Genomic DNA, 21,731 nt, shown 5'->3' on the forward strand with positions numbered 1-21,731 from the left:
GGGGGTTGGGTACTTTAGCAAGGAATGGGATCACAAGGCATGTTCACTGTGACTCCACCGGGCTGATCAGAAGCTGAAATCTGACTCTTACGTAACCACCAAACTGTTTGGCAGTCTGCTCTCAGAGATAAATCTGCAGTTTGCATGAGAAAACAGAGACAAGAAATGCTGAAGTCGGCACAATATTGATATTTGCTTTGCTTTAGTGTCACAGTGGTAATAAAAGCCAATGACCCTGCTAAGGAAATGTCAAAGAGTAATCAGTTTATTTTCTCTGGATAAAGTTAATAATGTTTTATATTATAACATGGCAAAAAGTCGTTCTCAAAATATGCAGGACACCTCACCTTTTAAAGTCATACTGTATGCATTTATTTTTATGAATATTTATTATACAACCCCCAAAACATTACTAGAGCATTTTGTGTTTTTCTGTACATTTTTTCAGGCTGGATAAAGACATTTGATGACTACTACAGAGACCAGACTCAGCACATATTGAATAACATGGTCATGAAACTGCTTGAAGAAGAAAAAATGAAAATGATCTGGTCAGAGATCTCCTACTTCTCAAAATGGTGGGACAGCATTGACAGCCAAAAGAAGGATGCTGTGAAAAGGTTTGTGGTTTGTTTTATAGAGCTAAGTGGCTCAATAACCTTAAGTGAGGTCAAAACAACAACAAAGACAATCAACAAAAATAGCTTTCCAGAATTCAAGAATGGGTTCTTTAATTATTATAGATGTATTGGAGGCTGTAAGCGGAACGTCTTATTTTTATTTACTATATACACAGTACATATGTACCTGCTATGGCTTGCAGTGCTGAATTTGAGTACAGGCAAGGTCTGTAGCATAATATTACATGTATACATTTTGTAAAAAAATATTTAAAAAGACAAAACCGCAAACATTATCAGAACTTATGCTTTTTGGCACTGAAGTTCTAAACAACATTGAGGAGATGAATGTTTTCCCCAAATAAGAGCCTTCAACCAAGATTAGTCTCTTTCACCAATATCTTTTTGTACTGGACAGAGCGATCTTTAGCAGAAATCTTTTCGATTTTTGATGCAGCTGGTGTCTTTCGTTAAAGCAAACTAAACCAGCTGCCAGGTTAATACATTCAGTGTAACTGGTAGTGCGTTAGCAAGGCAAACGTTTGCTGTTATTATTTTGAGTGACAAAAACATGTATATTTAGAAGGGCTGCTCCGATTTAATAGATTAATCGGACTGATTAAATCAACTAAAGAGTTGATCGCAATTTTCTTTAAAAAAATTAATCTTTCAGTTCTATTTTTGTTTATAAAATAAAATCAACCGCGGCAGTCCAATCATAAGATAGTGGAGGCGGGACATAATTGGGAGTTTAACCAATGGAAAAGTCAAAGGTCAGCCCTGGTTTTACAGCTGTCCAATCATTAGTGAGCAGAGGCGGGACATAAATATGTTAGGGTAGGGTGTAAGCGTAACTACATTTCCTGCGATATTGCTTATTATAGAGGCAGTTATTGAGAATTACATTGAGAACTTTGAAGTAATATTTGAAATTGCTTTTTACAAATGAAAAAAAAGTCACAGGTCAACGGAGACATGTAGTCGGTTTGTTTACGAAATAATTTCTTTTTAACATATTCTCATTCTGTTGATCATTAATTAACATTTCTGTACAGTGGGTGATGAATGATTGACAACGATACATTTTGTGTTTTCAATTGAAAGTGATGGTCTCTGAGTCGAATGGGTCAAAGTTCAAGTATATTTTCCTCTTGAGGAATTATCACTTTTTGACATCACTACTGTGGTATTGTGCCCTTTTTTTCTAATGGCTCAGGATGCAAATATAGCCTTCATTCATATACTGTGTATATGTATATGTGTATGTGTGTGTGTATATATATATATATATATATATATATATATATATATATATATATATATATATATATATATATATATATATATATATATATATATTGTAGTGTGCACAGGGAAGGCAGCAGCAGGGCTGGTAGGTGATGTAATCCCACTTCCTGACACCAGTGTATTGAAATAGGCCTCACATTGTGTATGTGTCTGTCTGCGTTGACCTCTTTCGCTACTATATATATATATATATATATATATATATATATTGGACCACAAAAAACGGTCCGATATCCGGTTCAGCCCTGTACCGCCATTGGAGAGTCAAAAAAATCAGATTGGACTTCAACATCAGCGGACCATACCGGTTTTTCTCTACTGAAGTGGTCAGCGTGGCCGTAAATCCCAAATCAGGCTCCCAGAGCTGATTAATGGCTCAGTTTATCAGTCTAAAAAGAAGCTTCAGGTGTCTGTGACACTGCCGGTGTTGTAACCAATTCAGTACCCCCTCAGAAATCTGTATCCCCTGGCGCATTGCGCATGCTAAAATGAGATCGTCCTACAGGCACGTCTGTTTTCTTTTGTTCATGTCTGAGGTAAAATACGAGTGATGTGCACGCGCAGCAGTTGTCGGCTGCATTTTGCAGTCATTTGCAGACTTTTTCAACAGGATGGCATGATTTCTTTGTGATGTGTATAATCAGTCATGCGCAGCTAAAACAATCTTTAAATAATGAATGCTTAATGTATTAACTATGCGACTTACCTGTTTATAAACAATTGTGCCGATTTCAAAGTAGCCTATTTTTTATATAGTTTTTGGATTTAAAAACTTGAAAGTTGAAAGTAAATGACCATGAAAGTTTTCATGAATGTTGTTGCTCTGTGGCTTGTGCTGTTATGTCTGGAATAAACGCGAGTTGTGTAAATTATATTAAAAATGCATAATGTATTACATATAACATTATTGTTTACAGATATTTGTTTATATATTTTTTTTATATACAGTACACACACAAGATTGGTATTGACAGTGAGAAACACCGGGGATACCAAATTAGACAGCTGACAATATCTTAGTCTATGTCTTTCTGTTTACTGATGTTTTAATGTTCTGCTATTTTGAATGTTATTCTATCCTGTTCATTTTCTTGATAGAGAACAACTTATTAAAATATTGTATCATTCTCATGTCACATGGGAAAGAGAATTTTAAAGATCACATGACATGTTCACAGGCTCTGGTTTATAACATGACAACATATACAATCCACATGTTGTTTGCTGTGTTGTATTCTGTCATAACTTCTCATTAAAGCCTTTGTGGGATTTGGCTTTGTATGTTTTTTTTTTTTTTTTTTACTGTAGCGCTTTTTAAAAAATGAATGCTTTAAGTCTCAGGCGTATGAAGTGTTTTATTGCAGTATGCAGAGTTTCCTTCATTGCACTAGTTCCAATCTTTTTAAAACCGAGAGAAAAAAAAGCTTGCTAGCCCAGTGTTTGTGCAATGGACCAGCCACATTCCGGTCCACTCTCTGTACCGGACTTCCTTAAGGTGTACTACATATTACATGGCAATGGTAAATTTACCTAACAGCCTTAGTCCTGGATGATTGTAGGTATGTTTTAAGCCGTCGAAGGCCATGGTCCCCCTGTTCCCCTCCAGCTCTGGTGCCCCTGGTGTGACGTACAGATGGATAGATGTACGAATGGACAGACAGACATCCCCAGGATCTGAAATTCTATGCTAAATAATTTTAATACCAAATTTCATGACAATCGGTTAAGTGGTTCTCCGGATGCAAAAATGAATTACATACGTACGTTGCTTCAACAATATCCCCTTTGCATGAGATTTCATCCCTGAAGGGGATAAATTACCCATGGGGTCGCTGTTGAAGCTTCTGTTCATATCACATGGTTAATTAACTATGAGCAGCTGGTGTGTGTGCAAGCTGTGTGTTTAAGGCCTTACAGTTGCTAATCCATTTTCCATTGCAACACTTGGTGATGGTAACACCTGTGGGATTTTTTTTAAATGTTGTGTTACCTGGCTGGGAAAATTGCATCCAAAGTCTGACAGAAACTGAAATATCAAGAAGGATTTTCTTTGATAAAAGAAATATTCCATGTAAACAATTCTGGCAGTCGGTTTAATCTAACCATGGGAAATAATCTAAATTCAAGGAGCAAACAATGAAGTTGTGTGGATGCTGTACACGTTCTCTGACAAAAAAGGGAATTGTTAAAGAATGAAAATGCAGCTTCCGTTAAATTTGTGTAGGTGGTTAAAAGACTTTACTTGTTTATTTAAATGGTTTCCTTACAAACCCTCTAACTATAGGCTGTGTTCTACATTGTAACCACAGCAGATTTTAGGCTTTCCTCAGCAAAATTAAATTCACATTTGTCTTGCTCTGGGCATAAACCTAGTTTGTAAGTTTTAAATCCTATATGGCGTTTTCGTATTTGTTGTAGTCATATTTGCTCTGTTCCTCAGTCAAAACTGAAAACTGGAACCAAAATTAGCTGCGGCTTAGCTCCCTGTCTCATTTTGTTGTTTTGACTTTGTGGCTTAAAATTTGAAGGAAATCTTATTGCTTTACAGTCAACTACTTATTTTTCTTACCCCAGTGTGGACAAGCTACAAAGAAGTCTTGCTGCATGGGGACAATGATTTTGCTTTACAAAACCTTGTATTAGGAACTGGAAATGTAGTATGATTGCACTTTAGACTATCAGAAGATAAAATACTGTTTTGTTAAGCCTCTATATTTTTATTTTATTTTTATGATATACATACAGTAAATAATAGCAGCCACAGTCTAAGTTCCCTGTCTACCTCCAGAGGTGGAATGAGGGTGAGCAATAATTAAATAATCATTGAACCTCGACAACAAGTGCCTGTGGGCTTATGCTCCAACCACTCTGGGAAATGAGTTTCCGTGTGTCCCAGCTGTTAGTTAATTTTGTAACTCAGCACACAGTGCAAAATGGGATGGAATACTTGTCGATACTGCTGCTTAGAAGGCCAGTATTCATTTCTACACTGCTGCTTGAATTGTGATTTTTTTTTTTGTATAAAAAATTGACCTTACAGTACCCAAAAGCAAGCAGGCTTAACACTTTATCTTCTAGAAACCATCTGAATGCCTTTTGCACATGAAGGAAGTTTATATTAAATTACTGTCATTTTCAACTATATGCTCGCTCTTACCACACCCCTTTTTGAAATGCTGCTGTGCACCCAAATGAAAGTGAGAATTCTGTGTATGCCTTGCCTATTGAAAGACAAATCAGTAAGCAAATTGTACAAACACATTAGCATTGGAACAGTTTTGAAATAATCAATGCTTTCTTGGTGATAATTGGACTGACTACCTTTAAAAAATGTAAATAAAAAAACAGCTGGGAAGGACTGTTTGTTTGCTGATCCCTATTAACACTAGATATAATAAATGTTTCAAATAAAATTATTTTATTTGAATCCCTACTTAAACTATGACTTTAATTCTATGTCTTATACATGCAAGACTTGGGTACATTTTGGTTCAATCCAACACTGTGTTGGTTTTGTCATACATTATACAGATATGGCATTTCACAAAAACCTAATTTGTAAATGTTTTCCTAACATTATTGTGGGAACAAGCATTAAGAAAAGCTAAAACAAATCAGTAAGCTACATTTGTATGTTTGTGGAGATGATTTAAGTGAAGTGACTGCACCTAAAAAGTAAGTTACATCTCTTTGTGCACTGTTTTACATAGGGATATCAACAGTACAATGACTTGCTGTTGCTTTACCTGGAGGTATTGTTGGTTGTAGGGAAATGTGATATAACAGATTGCGTTATAATACAAAAAAATCATGGCTGCTGGATTAAAGCATGCAGCTGAAAAATAGAATTAACAGATGATTAGTGCTGTGTGCGTTGATGGGCATGTTTTTCCCAATATAATTTCTTAACAGTAGGCTATAACATTTCAGGGTTTCACTTTTAAGCACCAATCCACATTCTTTATGCAATTTATGTTAATTTTAATTAAACCAAAGTTATGGAAAGTAATCACACTTTCAGTACATTGTATGTCTTTTTGCTACATTTCCCAGAATGTCACGGGAGCGAGCCAGGAGGAGCGCTAGGGTAACGAGGAACACCTGCCTGTGATTAGCAGGCAGGTATATAACCAGGGAGAAATGTTTGTTCAAGGCAATCTCCCGTCTGTGTGAAGAGAGAGGCTGTCATTTGTAAAAAGACTGGTGTGGTTTCCGAAAGATAGTGTGTAAACCTTTTTGTTTGTGTGTGTTTAAAAATTGTTTTGTTTAATTGGTAAATGGCAATTTACCAGATGATATGATATATGGTATATGGTTGTATGGTATATGGTTGTATCATCTAGGTTAACGGGTGAACATTTATATTAGTCAGCAGCAGAAGCCTAGTTTCTGTAGCATTATAAGAGCCGTATATGCCTGTACTGCACTGTGCAAAACTAATAATTCAAATGGGAATGTTGCAAGAAATGCCAAAATGTGCAGCACATGTCAAGCATCCCCATAAAATAATTTCTTTTGTATACCTTGTTTTATTGGTAACAATAATTACCTGACACATACAAGATTTATTGCCTTTGACATAAAACATGTTCTTTCTGAAGCGCTGCTAGGATTATCATATCATCTTCCATTTATTTATTTTAAACATTTTCAGCTGAGGAAATGAATTGAAATGAACAAGTTCATTTTCAAGTGTGCCTGAGGAAACATGGCCGGCAGAACTAAATCAGAACATTACATTACACTGATCCCAACATCAAGTAACAACATTAACACACAAATAGGTTTCTGATAACACTGTAGCAGACTTAACGACCGCAGGCCAGCTGGTGATTTAATGCTATCAGATAATATAATTGGAGAGCAAAATGTACTAATGTCGTGGCATAGTTTTTTTTGTTATTAGTTAGATAGAAACTTGACACATGAAAAGTACAGAGCTTGCTGTTGTAAATTGGGTTTTGGGGAATTGTTATTTTAAGGGTTGCTATATAACTAAAGACATCAAACGTAGCTGGTCTTTTATTGTTTTGTAAACTATAGATTTTTTCATGATCACGATCAAGTCACCTTTTTATTCCCGGAAATTGCAGTTTTCTTTGCACCAATCAGATAACCCTTCAAAAAACAGAAAAATAAATTAAATTTTCGGATTTAGTAGGGGGGAAAAAAAGGAACTCAAACAGGAAAGCCTTCTCAGTGTCATGTTTACTCAACCCCTGGACATTTCCTATTTTTCGCTAGTAACCTTTTGACAAATGGTAGAAATTAAAGTTTCTATTCTTCTGGGGTGAGAGTGTTCAGCTTTTTAACATTTCAGCTTTTTTGTTTCCACATACATCTGACCCTGGTGGTGAAATATTGCTGTTCCTTCTTTACTGTTGCTACTACAATAAGTGTTTGTTAAAGTAGTAAGATTTGTCTGTGCCTTATCAGCACTTCTTCAAGCCACCATCTTTGGTCCACTTGACAGAGAATGTAATGTGTTTATGTGTGGCACAATATGAACAATTTGGGAATGACACATGGGCTACTGTAGTCTACTGTTTGCTAATCCCTGCTACTGTTGTGCTGTGTTTGTCATATGAGAACTGCCTCATTATTTTTATTTGAACCCCTGTTTATGATTATAATTCTGTACCTTAACAATTTGTACTTACAATACTTTGACAAGAGTGAAAAAAAACACTGGCATTTTACAAAAAATCAGTAAGCTACACTTGTATGTTAATGGACATGATTTAAGTAAAGGGGCTGCTCAAAAAAAGTAAGTTACATGTGTTTTACATAAAAAGGACATCTACTAAAAATAAAAAAGACCTACAGACACGTATTCATGTGGATCCCTTGCTACAGAAGACCAGTATCCAGAAATACATTTCTTCACAGTTCTGTTACTGCATTATTTCCTGTTAAAATCTCCAACAGAAAACTCCACCTCAGAGCACCAAAGCTCATTTCACTTGAGCTGTATATGCTTCATTGGTTAATCTCAAATCCGTTCCTATCATATGGAAAATGAAGAGCCGCTACTTAGCCGTCGACTCTCATGTTTAAGTATTGTGAAAACCTAACCCTGTTTATAAGGTTGTAATAAACATAATTCGATTTGGTTTGTGTGCTCTTATTATTAGTGAATGCATACCAATAATAAAAGTGACATTTTTGCAAACAAAAAAAATGTCCAAATGTATGTTGAATTAGTATTATTGTGCATTATGTATAAAACCTGTGTGTGTGTGTTTTATACTGAAGCTTCAAGTGAAGTATGGAAAGCAGACACATCACAGATGACTAATGACATTAATAACAAGTTGCATTTGAGCATTGCTGCCGGTTTCCATAGTATTTGTTTTGGCAACCAATAGGATGGCACTGGTGACAGTAATCTCTTTGAGAAGTAGGTAATATCCATTTAAGAATGTCATTAATTTAATTAAAGACATTAATCACCTAAATGAGGTGTGTAGCTGATCCTTTTCATCCAGCTGAAAGGCCCCTGAACTTTTAACTGCTGTTCATAATTTGTTAAGGTTAAGGTTTGGTTAATCATAGAAGATTTCATAAAAGTCTAAGAGTGCCTTTCTTGACCTTATTAAATGACCAGATTTCATCTATTCAAGTATTCATAGTGTAGTTGTTATAGACAGTATCTACTTTACGTTTGTGTTTGATACAACCATTTTAGCTTCAACTGAGTACCACAAAGTAAAAAACATTTTTTAGCATTTGCAGTTAACTGTATTTGATGTTTTTAGCGAGAAGTCTTTTGTAAAGGGGAAGCTGTATGCAGCGTTTATTTTACTATCCCTCCATCTAGCTGCTATAAGCAAAAAAATACTGTAGGAGGAAGATTGCATTACTTTCAGTGAGTGGGAGTACACAACTGTGATTTGAATAATATATCTTGAAAAAATAAAGGGAAAAAAATCAGTGATTGATGTCAACCATACTAAGAAACTGAGGTTGTGCCTTTTATATTATTGTGCTGGATCTTGAACAGTGTAATTGCACCGCAGTGAATACACTTATGAAGACGCTGTCAAGTAAAATAAGTCAGCTTTTCAGGTAATAGCTGCATCAGTGTTATTGGCTGAAAATGTGTCTCCTTGGCTTTAGCCCTGAATTTAAAAAAAGGTTCATACGCTGACACAGTCATCAGGAGTGTAATATTTTAGGAGTGCAGGACAAACCCCCATGAGACAGAATTTGAAATGGCCGGTACTTATTTGATGATTATAGATTATTAGGGCTGTGTGGCGGAGTGTCCCGCCCCTTTGTTTATTATTGTTTTTGTATTATGATTTAGATTATATATGACGGTGAAAAGCCGTGTTTTTGATTTATTGTTTGGCAAGGACGAGCGAGATGCTGTCGGCCATGGTATTGTTTTGTATTTATTATTATTTTAAATACCTTGTGAGGCTGCGTGACTGTCAGCTGCTGATTGTTTAACTAGCTGACAGTCACACAGACTTGGTAGACCTGTGCAGAATGTGACCGAGGGATAATATAATAATTGATAGTTACTTAGTCCCTCAGTCACAAATTATAAAAGATCTGCCGTTTGGCTGCACTCGGTGAAGGGTTCAGGGTGGAGAACGAGTGTGGAGAGGAGGTATTAGTGTAACACAGTGAAATAACAATTGCTATACGTGCTGGTTAATAAACCAGCACGATACTTCTTGTTGTTTATTGTTTGTTTGTTTGGCCAACGTGCCCTTTTCTTTTGTGTAGTTTTGTTTAAATCTTTTGTTTATTATTTAATAAAATACTGAGCGCCGTAGCACCTCAGTTTCGCCCCGCTACTTCCTGAGTCTGTGTTTCTGGTCTGACGTCACCACTGCAAGCCATCCTGTTCACAGGCTAGGACTATATAAAGAAGGATAGGGCAGTCAATCACATGATGCAGTTTGGTACTCAATTGCAGGCGCCATTTGTGGAGCCCACTCAGTACTGAATACATTGCGGCGATGCTGTGTTGCAGCACCAGGATATACCGGTATTTATTTCAATAACAATACAAAATATTGTTAATATAAAGTGACTGACTGTTATTTATGTGAATTAATGCTTGATTATGTCAAGAAAGATTTTGCCAGGGCAAGCATGAATATGTTAAAAGCATGGCGAGTGCACTGTTAAAGTGCTCTATGGGCTCCAGAAATGGCTCCACTGTTTACTAACTCCGCCCACTTGTGACATCATTTTCCTATCCTTCTTTTATATAGTCCTAGTTCACAGGCTGCAACAAAGGGTACATTTTGACCTTCGAAGGTTCAAACCTTTCATGGTACTAATTTGCATAATTTACTGGTGGAGTCACCATAACTACTTGTTCATATTTGATTGAAAATCCTATTTTAAAGGTAATCCATATAAATGGAATAAAACATTCACATGTAGTTTAAAAATGTTATATAGAACAGTAATCATGTTTTTATAATTTAAATTAAAAAAAAAATACACATTGTTTTATATACACGTAATTGATGCTGTTTGCGATCTATACAGTACCAACTGCAACGGACTTAGGCAAAACAAAGCTTTATTTAAAAGTCACTGTAATAATAATACATCAGCAGTCGCTTGCTAAGTTTGCATTCAACTTTTATTTTGGTCGTCTGGGCATTTAACAAAAAAATCCCAAACAGCAGAGGAGTTTCGAGACATTTCTTTTAATACAGCTTACACTATACAACGCTTTGCTGTCGGGATGGCGAATGAAGAAAAATTAAAGGTTTGCCTGTGGAAAACACGAGCTGGAGGGACGAGGGGCGGATGGTGCTGAGTTGTCGAAATTAAAATCATTAGTGTTGGTGTATTTGTTTAAAACATATTCTACCATAGCACATCTCTTACACTATCTTGTACACTAGCAATTCAGTACACATTTTACTGAAGCACTACAACCGCATAGGTACCCCCCAACCAGTGCTTTGGATACTATACCCTGCTCCATACACAGCAGCTGTGCCATATAGAGCTGCTATGTATAAGGATTTGGTAATGGATTTTAATATAACTTTTGTTTACATAATATGCATTATATCGAATATGCATTATATCAAATTTTGCATGCGAGTGACATTTAATGTGTGATTTTATAGTATTCACACATTGTCAAACGGTTTCTGTTAACAGAAAAAAAACAAAAAAAAAAAACATACAGTGCGTGAATGCCACCTGACAAGCCTTCGAAGGTTTAAAACTACCTTCAAAGGGCTCCCGAGTGGCGCATCCAGTAAAGGCGCTCCGTGTGGAGTGCAGGATGCGCCCTATAGTCTGGGCGTCGCCGGTTCGAGTCCAGGCTATTTTCTTTGCCGACTGTGGACAGGAGCTCCCAGGGGACGGCGCACAATTGGCAGAGCATCGTCCAGGGGGAGGGTGGGGGAGGGTGGGGGGGGGGGGGGGGGGTGTAGGTTGGCCAGGGTGTCCTCGGCTCACCGCGCACCAGCGACCCCTGTAGTCTGGCCGGGCGCCTGCGGGCTTGCCTGTAAGCTGCCCAGAGCTAAATGATTCTAGCACAGTTTTTTTGTTTTGTTTTGTTTTGTTTTTGACTGCAGCCTACTTACTACAGAATTAACAGAAAACTGAACACACACTACAGAAATAATTTACATTTTTTAATTTACATAGAAAATTTGATGGGGTGCTTATTGCAGTTTTTTTAGATTTTCTTTTTTGTAGTCTTTTCCTTCCATTTTTGACATTCAGATTTGTGTTTCTTTTTATTTGGAGGTTCCAGAGGTCGGCAGGTGTCATTATTTTATGAATAATCCTCAGCCTTGCTTTTCCTTTATGAAATACTTTTGGAAAAATGCTCTGATCCATCACCTTGAAAACAAAACGACTGTAAAAACGTTTTTGAAAAAAAAGCATTTGAATTTGTTCATGTCAGGGAAAAATACCAAATGCATTACCTGCTCATAATTATCAAGGTCTGCATCCTTCAGATTAACCCTCATAAGGTAACCTGGGGTTCATTCGGACCCCACGGTGCTTTAGTATCAGTTATTATGTGGATCTAGTGACTTGATTTTTGTTTCCTTTTAGGTTGTTGTCAGGCACCCATCCTGTTACACTATGCAAAGTATAATTCTAGTCCAGGTAGCCTGGTTGAATTTCCCAAACTGTTTTAGGTTTGGGGTCCGTCTGTACCCCAGGCATAGTGTATCATGGGACATGAGCCTGCTCCTAAGTTTCTTTTGTTGCGTTCCAGTTTCAACATCATTTAAAAGTGCAGGTTTTGCGCTTTCCATTGATGTCAGGCATGCCTGTACGCGTACTTTCTAACACCCTCTCATTCAGTGCTCCAGTGCTGTGACGAGCAGCAAATCGGCAGGTGTGTTCAAGTGCCTGTAAAAAACAGAAAGAGCTAGGAACACAGAATAAGCTACAGCGTCCAGAATACAGTGGTGCCTACACTTGATAGGAGACAGCTGAGCGCATTGGCTGTATTATTCATTTTGCATAGCATAAAAAACACATTAAACCAAACTATGGCTAGAAGTAAAGGAAAAGCAATATAAAGTGTTCATATACACATTTTCATTCATTCATTCACTCCAGTTTTTAGTTTATATATTGTTTTATTGCTGGGGTCCGGTTGGACCCCAGGTTACCAGGAAAGTCAGTTTTGCTAGTAGATGTTTTCAAGAAGAACTTCAGTATTTCAGTGCTATTGTTTCAAAAATGAATAAATAATGAATACAATGTTTTTGGACTGAATATGCCTAGCATTTATGTTGCCAACTAATTTCCTGGTCCTGAAAATGAGATGGCAAACACCCAAGAGACTAATTAACTGAAACAAAGACTTTTTTTGTCCATTTATTTTCCTCAGACCTATGTACGGTCTTTTCAATAGATTTTTATTATCAAGCCATCATGCTGATCTGCTGAAAAACTGAGAGGCTGACATTGGAGTCTTTGTAAAGTAAGCAGGTTTTCATTTCTTAAGGTAACAAGAAAACACACAAGCCACGAAATGACTTTGTAGACTCAAGGCTGTGTTAACATACGTCTCTCACGTATATCTACTGTATAGTACTGGTTGCTATTAACCATTTATCATCATTTTAACAATGTGGGAGTGATAAAAGTGCATTTCAGTCATCACTCTGATAAAGTTAGCATTTCTGTGCTTGCCATAGAACAAAGAAATCACTAACAGATTAATTTTCATAGAGTAAGATACATTACTTACTTTTAAACCTTTTAAAGTTAGAAGCAAACAAATGGTGCAGTAAAAAAAAAATAAAAAATCACAGCCATATATTAAAAAAAAAATCAGATTTAACATTACAAGTAGTGTTCCGTGTTTTTGTTTTTTATCTTTAAAAACATTTTCCAGGAATTTTTCAGAGTTTATTTTACATGTATTAAAATAGGGATAAAATCGGTAAAAAAAAATAGTTTTTATTTCGTGTAAGTATTTCTATTTAGTTTTTGATTACTATGCCCAGCAATTGCCACAACAATCAGACTTTGATTGGCCAGCATAATCAGGTGATAATGTGTTTGTGAAGTGACAGAGACATATGAACGCTATTTGATCATCTGACGTCTAAACGACTGCTGTATCCTAGGATACAGTGTAGGGCTGCTTATTACAATATCGGAGTTAAACAGCATTTTAATCAAAATATTGCATATTTTCTAGAAAACAGTATCGGGAAAATATTGAATAATAGACAAAAATGGGGTATAAATAATTAAAAACCGACGTCCAGTTAAAAATAAATGCTGTAATTTTTCTGTAAAGTTTGGAATAAACCGGAAACGTGGAACACTAATTATAAGAGAAGGAATTCATTTTCGACATGTGAAAACAGACCACACTAAATAAGGTTGTCAAACATTGTCCATTTTGACATCACAAGCATGCCGATTAACTCATAAAAACTAAAAGTAAATATCTAATAACAGCAAATATCAATGCTAAGCAGATTTTTATTTTTAAATATCATCTTTTCATTGTTGCATCAGATAGTCCTGTGCTGTCTGCTGTACAGTGTAAATATAGAGGCAGCTGTTGACTTCGCTGCAGAGCCATGAAACTTGGCTGCTGGAGACACCAAATAATGGGACGCACGAGACCATTGTCTGCCACCTCAAAGAAGGCTTGATGTACAGTTAAGTACAAGAGGACATATTGAAGGCAGTGTTTTCTTGTCAAGTTTTGACTGCAATTTAACAGAACCCCAGTCATTTTTAAATACTGTATTCAGAATTGACCATACTCACAATTGCATAATGGTGCGTACATCTTAGTAAATTAAAAACTAGATTGTAATTACTGCACATGTAGTTAATGGACCTTTTTCTAAGTTTCTCTTGGGTTTTTCTTTAGTAACAGTTTTATTATGCAGTTAGTGTATCTTTAGGTTATATACACATACGCAATGAGCTATAGTGAGTGTAAGATCCTTCCTTTTACAGAATTTAATTTAGTAGATGTACAATACTTTGAAGCAACTTGCTCCACTGATTGAGAACATGGGGTGGGGAGGGGGGGCTGAAATACCCTAAGCTTTTGACAGCATGTTGAAATAAAATGCACCATTTAAACAATTCTAAACATCACTACTGACCTACCTACAGTAAATGCCATTTTTGCAATACACTGTATAATTAATCAAATAACCCTGCTGTAACACAATTCCGTAATAAAACACCCTGTTAACTAATTGATAATACATAGTGTTAAAGTTACACCTGACATACAAATGTACACAATGCTGAAGTTATTTAACAGATTTGATATCCATCTAAATGCACTGTATGTTTCACGGTGTGAACTTGTGGTTAACGTACTGTAATTGTGTTGTGAACTTTGTCAACCTTTGCTGTTTCTCATTTTTAATGGCACTATTATCATTGTCAGCTGTGACCAAAGCGTGTTTTCTCTTTGTGACTTTGACACTTTTACCTGTAAACAGCACTCTACAACAGCAAGTATGTTTAAACAGGACGGTACCTTTTTGTTTATTTTTTAAAGATGCCCCTTCGCTGAGGGTTAAGCAAGAGCAAAACAAACAAACAAACCAAAACCTAACTCCGTACTGGAGTGCTAACTAAATGTTAAGTCATAACCTGCCTATTGCTCAGACAGCTAGGCCGTTTACTGATCTAACAAAACAATGTACAATGAACACAGAAGAAATACATTTAATAGATACAATTCCAATATCTCACACCTTTTCAGTAGCCAACCCCTGCACCATAAGAGGCTCCATTATGACTCGGGTGTGCCTCATTAGAAAACTCAGTGTTTCGATACCTGACTCGTCTCTATCACAGAGGCATTATGGGAAATGTAGTCCCATTACTCAGTTCACTTTCAAAGGTTACAAACTACACATTATTTGGGGTCCTATATACCTCCCCTCTGTAATTTTGACCCATACTTTATTACACAGCACTGTTTTACAGCAGAGAAACTTGAGAGGCAACCAGTTTACAGCATATCTTAACTTATTACACCTTATCTAGCTGAAACAACAGTGTGCCACAGTCATTCAATAAATTGAGAGGAGCAGCAGGAGCACAAGGCTTGTTGGAAGACTTGAATGTGAATCTTCCTACCCTGGAGGCTTTTATTCGAAATCACCAACAGGAAAGATTTACAAGCCAAGCATAAGCCTAGTCCTCTACTCTAACTCTCGCGTGGGTCACGTAACGGATATCCAGACTGGAGCTCATACAGTCTTCTGAGCGGGTCACGTAACGGAGAGCCAGACTGGAGCTCGTACAGTCTTCTGAGATCATTCAGTGAGATGTGTATACTGTACAATTGTACAGCTATGAGGAGCAAGGAACAGCTTCATGGCAGGAAGAATTTTTGGTTAAAGAAAGGGGCTTGTTACCAGGAGGTCCCCGGTTCAAATCCCACCTCACTGTGTGATCCTGAGCAAGTCACTTAACCTCCTTGTGCTCCGTCTTTCGGGTGAGACGTTATTGTAAGTGACTCTGCAGCTGATGCATAGTTCACACACCCTAGCCTCTGTAAGTCGCCTTGGATAAAGGCGTCTGCTAAATAAACAAATAATAATAAAGAATCTTGCACTTCCTTTTGAAAGTAGGACTTTTGTAATTAAATGCTTTTAAAGGTCCCTGCCAGGCAGAAAGAAAGACACAAGATCATTTGGATGCTGATCATAAAAGTTGTTAAAACGACATTTTATGACCTTGAGTGACACATATTCAGGGTTGTTGTGAAACATTTTTTATTCTCTTTTCACCTTCAGACATTCTCTTTGTAGGTTTTTAGAAACCTATTTTCAGAATACAAACGAGAAAAAAAAGACGACGTAATAGAGGTTGTACATTCAACACATTCTTGCACTAACAAGCACATGAATACAAAATCAAGTGAACAGTTTAAATGATGAAGTGTTATTGAGTTATTGAATCTTTTACTTCTTCTGAAAGAGAATACAGTTAACCTTGCCTTGTCTTGTTTAGCAAACAATACATTTTCCTCTACAATTTATTTGCTTTGACCTTTCTGAAAACGTTTTAGTTTTTTTGTAATCGGGCCAAACAGTATGCAGTAGCTGCTTTGCATAAGTATTCTGGGTCCATGAGCAATGGCTATGCAAATTAAAACTGATGCAGCTACATGGTAATATTCTTTCTCCTTGGTTGCAGGGATTGAACACAGTATTTATTTAACAGTATTTATTTAGTAGCTCCGTGGACTCATGCAATGTGGAAAAAAATAAAATAAAATAATTATTGGATATATCGAGAAAACTACAATACTTTTTTGGCATTTACTGCATATGATTGTCCAGCCATGTAGCTACAGTGGCTCTCAAAAGTATTCACCCTCCTTGGACTTTTCCACATTTTATTGTGTTACAACATGGAATCAAAATGGATTTAATTAGGAGTTTTTGCCACTGATCAACACAAAAAAAGTACATAATGTCAAAGTGAAAAATAAAATCTACAAATTGTTCTAAATTAATTACAAATACAAAACAGAAAATAATTGATTGCATAAGTATTCACCCCCTTGAGTCAATATTTGGTAGAGGCACCTCTGGCCTTCAAGCTCCGTCAAGTTGGATGGGGACCTTTGGTGAACAGCAATTTTCAACTCTTTCCACATATTCTCAATTGGATTGAGGTTCGGGCTTTGACTGGGCCACTCCAGGACATTGACCTTTTTGTTTTTAAGCCACTCCAGTGTGGCTTTGGCTGTATGTTTGGGGTCATTGTCCTGCTGGAAGATGAATTTTCTCCCAAGTCCCAGGTCTCTTGCAGACTTCAGCAGGTTTTCCTCCAGGATTTATCTGTACTTTGCTGCATCCATTTTGCCCTCTACACGAGCTTGCCAGGCCCTGACGCAGAGAAGCATCCCCATAGCATGATGCTGCCACCACCATGCTTCACGGTAGGGATGGTGTTCTCAGGATGATGTGCGGTGTTAGGCTTGCGCCAAACGTAGTGCTTTGCGTTGAGGCCAAAAAGCTCTATTTTGGTCTCATCAGACCATAGAATCTTCTTTTTGGTCTCAGAGTCTCCCACATGCCTTCTGGCAAACTCTAGCCGAGATGTGATGTGAGTTTTTTTCAACAATGGCTTTCTTTTTGCCACTCTCCCATAAAGGCCAGTTTTGTGAAGCACCCAGGCGATTGTTGCCGTATGCACAGTGTCTCCCAGCTCAGCTGTGGAAGACTGTAACTCCTTTAGAGTTGCCTTCTCGCCCGCATACTCAGTTTTTAAGGACGGCCTGTTTTAGACAGATTCACAGTTGTGCCATATTCTCTCCATTTCTTAATAATGGACTTTACTGTGCTCCGGGGGATATTCAATGCCTTGGAAATGTTCTTATATCCTACCCCTGATTGGTGCTTTTGAAGAACCTTATTCCGGATTTGCTTTGAATGTTCCTTCGTCTTCATGATGTAGTTTTTGTTAGGAAATGTACTAACCAACTGTGGGACCTCGCAGAGACAGGTGTATTTAACCTGAAATCATGTGAAACACCTTAATTCCAGCAGCAGTGTGGAGTAGTGGTTAGGGCTTTGGACTCTTGACCAGAGGGTTGTGGGTTCAATCCCTGGTCGGGGACACTGCTGCTGTACCCTTGAGCAAGGTACTTTACCTAGATAGCTCCAGTAAAAACCCAACTGTATAAATGGGTAATTGTATGTAAAAATAATGTGATATCTTGTAACAGTTGTAAGTCGCCCTGGATAAGGGCGTCTGCTAAGAAATAAATAATAAATAAATAAATAATTGCACACAGGTGGACCATTCAACTAATTATGTGATTTCTAAAGACAATTGGTTGCACCAGAGCTTATTTAGGTGTGTCATAGCAAAGGGGGTGAAAACTTATGCAATCAATTATTTTCTGTTTTATATTTGTAATTAATTTAGAACAATTTGTAGATTTTATTTTTCACTTTGACATTATGGACTCTTTTTGTGTTGATCAGTGGCAAAAACTCCTAATTAAATCCATTTTGATTCCATGTTGTAACACAATAAAATGTGGAAAGGTCCAAGGAGGGTGAATACTTTTGAGAGCCACTGTATATAGTATTATGTCTTCATAATCAAACTGGACTTTAAGATCTTGTGCTACTAAAACATAGCACTGGCAGATTGTGTCTGCATGGTCTTTATATGCCCACCCATAAGTTGTTTTGCTCCATTATCATAGACATGCTTAGTAAGCCGCCACAACTGTTCAGGCCCTGTGGTGAACTGATAAATTAAGGTTTCAATGTATTTAAATATTAAGAAGTAGCAGTGTGCATTTGTTTTATGTAAACTTGAAGCATTAAGTATTAGAAAAGGTAGTTACTGTATACTAGTAAGCCATCTGCATTGCAATTACTTGAATATGCAGTCTCTTTGGTGTTGCCCTGATCCACAGAATGATAATTATTCATTCTGAATTTTGTGATATTTAGTCAGTCAGTTACTTTAGGTCCAAAAACTAATTCTTAATTCTGATGGTAAAATCCATGGTACTGTATGTGGTCTTTGTTTTGTTTACACTGAAAGAAAGATTGTTTCTTATCTGTGCCAAATACACAAAAAATAGATTACCCCCCATGAGTGGCTCATTTCTATAAATATTGCTTTCAGCTATCAAAAAGCTTTATCCTTCCTGCAGCATAACCAAACCATCTCATTTCCCTCCTAACCCTTTAAGCATAGAAGAGCTCTGTATGTACATGCAGGGAATTGCCACATTGTGTTTCCATTATGTTGCTCATTTATTGAAACATATCATGTATTCCACATTGGAACCCTGTGTTGATGAAAGACTGAAAACTGTGCAGTTGAGACCAACATAGCAAAAGGAAGTTCATCACAGGAACGATTTATGAAGTTATTTTGTCTTCTACCTCTTTAACAAAACAGATTACTCCTGGTACATGTTTTCACTCCAATGTTTAATGCGAATAGTTAAACTCCTTTATTACTTAGCAGAGTTCATGTAAACGGTGTTCCAAGTCTTACCTATATACAGTGTATATATACATACATATATATATACACACACACAATAGATGCCGGTTATTAGCAACCCTGATAAAGACAGCTTTTGGTTATTAACAACATTTTCCCAGGAACCAATCCTGTCCCATAGACTTTAATGTTAATGGAATTCTGATATTAGCAACACATATTTTTTATGTGTGCTTTACTCATTGTAAGGACAATTGTAGTACATCATTGTGTAGTACTATTTAAGCCTACTCCTTTTTGTTTGTTTGTTTGTTTGTTTGTTTTACACACACGTGAAGTAAACAGTTCTATGTCTGGGTATTTCGTGTTTCCCATGTTCATTTTTTTTTAACACTGTAACATTTAGAACACATGTATTTCAGTGCCATATTTGTACAACTACAGTATATATCGTTGTTCCATATAAATACTTGAAAACGGGGGCTTTTCCCTTATTGGCAGTTTTCGGTTAATGACAACATTTTGCTGGGAACCTGAGAGGTTGTTAATAAGCGGCATCTACTGTATATATAAGGGTTACTGCGAATACTTTAAACCAGGGGTGCCCAATCCTGGTCCTGGAGGGCCGGTGTCCTCCTGGCTTTTGTTCCAACTGCCCTCTAAATTACTTAATTGGACCAATCAAGCACTTATTAGAAGCTTAATTGGTCCAATTAAGCAATTTAGTTTACAGTTGGAACAAAAACCAGGAGGGACACCGGCCCTCCAGGACCAGGATTGGGCACCCCTGCTTTAAACATTGTATCCACTGCTTTAATTGAACAGACAACCAACACTTTGTGAATCTGTCTTTGCTCCTGCAGGTTAATTGAACGTGGCCAGTTGGAAATTGCGACGGGTGGCTGGGTCATGACTGATGAAGCATCCTCACATTATTTTGCCATGATTGACCAGCTGTTGGAAGGACACCAGTGGCTGGAGAAAAATCTGGGTATGCTGGAAAAAATAAAGTTGGCAGACTTATTCTAAAAGCTTTTTCACTGGCATAGAAATGAATACATACATTTGAGGAGATCATATTTTAGTAGATTATTGTGGTAAGATAATTTACTGTACACATTATTACAGGTTTTAGAGTGTTACAGAGTTGCAGCCTTGTCCTGGCATTTACTGTATCAAGTGTGTTCTTGTTAAAATCACTTCAGTGGTCTAGCTTCAGACAGACTGTGTGACCTACAGCAAAGGTACAGGAATACAGTAGTTTATCTATAGCGTATTTGAGATATTAGCTTGTCCAGAATTAATTAAGCTTTATATAAGGTAAGGAAATGATGTTGAAACATTGGTTAGCTTTGTTTTATACTCCGTCCAGCACAGGGAAATTTAAGCTACAGTACCTTGAAATGGTTATTGTGAATTTGTTCTTTTTTCTTGCCTCATCTGTAGGAGTGAAACCAAAGACTGGCTGGGCAGTTGATCCTTTTGGGCATTCATCCACTATGGCCTACATTCTGAAACGCTCAGGCTTTTCCAGCATGCTTATCCAGAGAGTGCACTACTCAGTGAAGAAATACTTTGCCAGCCATAAGACACTAGAGTTTTTCTGGCGACAAAACTGGGGTAAGTGATCATTTTCTTTCCGATTTAAATTTAGATTCAGTTCCGAAGTTTGTTTCTTATGTTCCTTTGTTGCATTTAATATTTGTAGTTCATTAGACACAAAAAATGAGAACAAAAAATGTTCCATAATGCAAATAATGTATTTTTTTATTTTAATTTTGATCACTTTGGAATAGAGATATTAAATATTAAGCTGATATGCTAATACTTAGTGGTTTATATTAAAATAAACCATGATACCCTGTGGTGTGCAAGACAAGCTCAGAGACTCGCGTCTACCATCAAACGTACATTTTAAACAGTACAAAAAGTATAGCAGATGGCTTCACTTATTCTCTGTTTTACTTTATATGTTTCACAGTAGATTCACATATTTTGGCACTGTTCAGTAAGTATCGGTACAAAGAAAAAACATAATAGACCATAGTTTTTATTATATTTGAATATATGAATGCTTTTTTTTAACAGAAAGTAAGCATTAGAAAACTGAATATGCCTGTTTTGCTGGTGAACTTGAAATACAGTACAAGGTACTGAGTTGATTGTTGTAGTGTTCATTTCAATACTCAGTCTGCTATACTGTACATGAACAACGCATGTTGAGAATTAAAAACATAGGAAAGCTGTGAACATGCAGTACACATTGTGGTGTTCTCTATGCTCTCCTGCTTTATAATTCTGTAAACCAACTTACTTACATATAAACCTTCTAATCGCAAAGTGCTATAGTTAAATATATAT

The 21,731-nt window shown here is 36.8% G+C and overlaps 1 protein-coding gene across 2 annotated transcripts in view; it reads left to right on the forward strand.

The window, feature by feature from the left end:
• LOC117973182 (alpha-mannosidase 2-like) overlaps window positions 1–21,731 on the forward strand; it is a 118,972-nt gene that overhangs the window by 34,440 nt on the left and 62,801 nt on the right. For both annotated transcript variants that reach the window (XM_059021280.1, XM_059021284.1), the window contains 3 exons: window positions 449–620; window positions 20,234–20,361; window positions 20,817–20,990. In XM_059021280.1, the coding sequence (XP_058877263.1) occupies window positions 449–620; window positions 20,234–20,361; window positions 20,817–20,990 (474 nt within the window). The remainder of the gene's footprint in view (window positions 1–448; window positions 621–20,233; window positions 20,362–20,816; window positions 20,991–21,731) is intronic.

This window comes from Acipenser ruthenus, chromosome 1, assembly GCF_902713425.1.
Source record: "Acipenser ruthenus chromosome 1, fAciRut3.2 maternal haplotype, whole genome shotgun sequence".
Lineage (NCBI taxonomy): Eukaryota > Metazoa > Chordata > Actinopteri > Acipenseriformes > Acipenseridae > Acipenser > Acipenser ruthenus.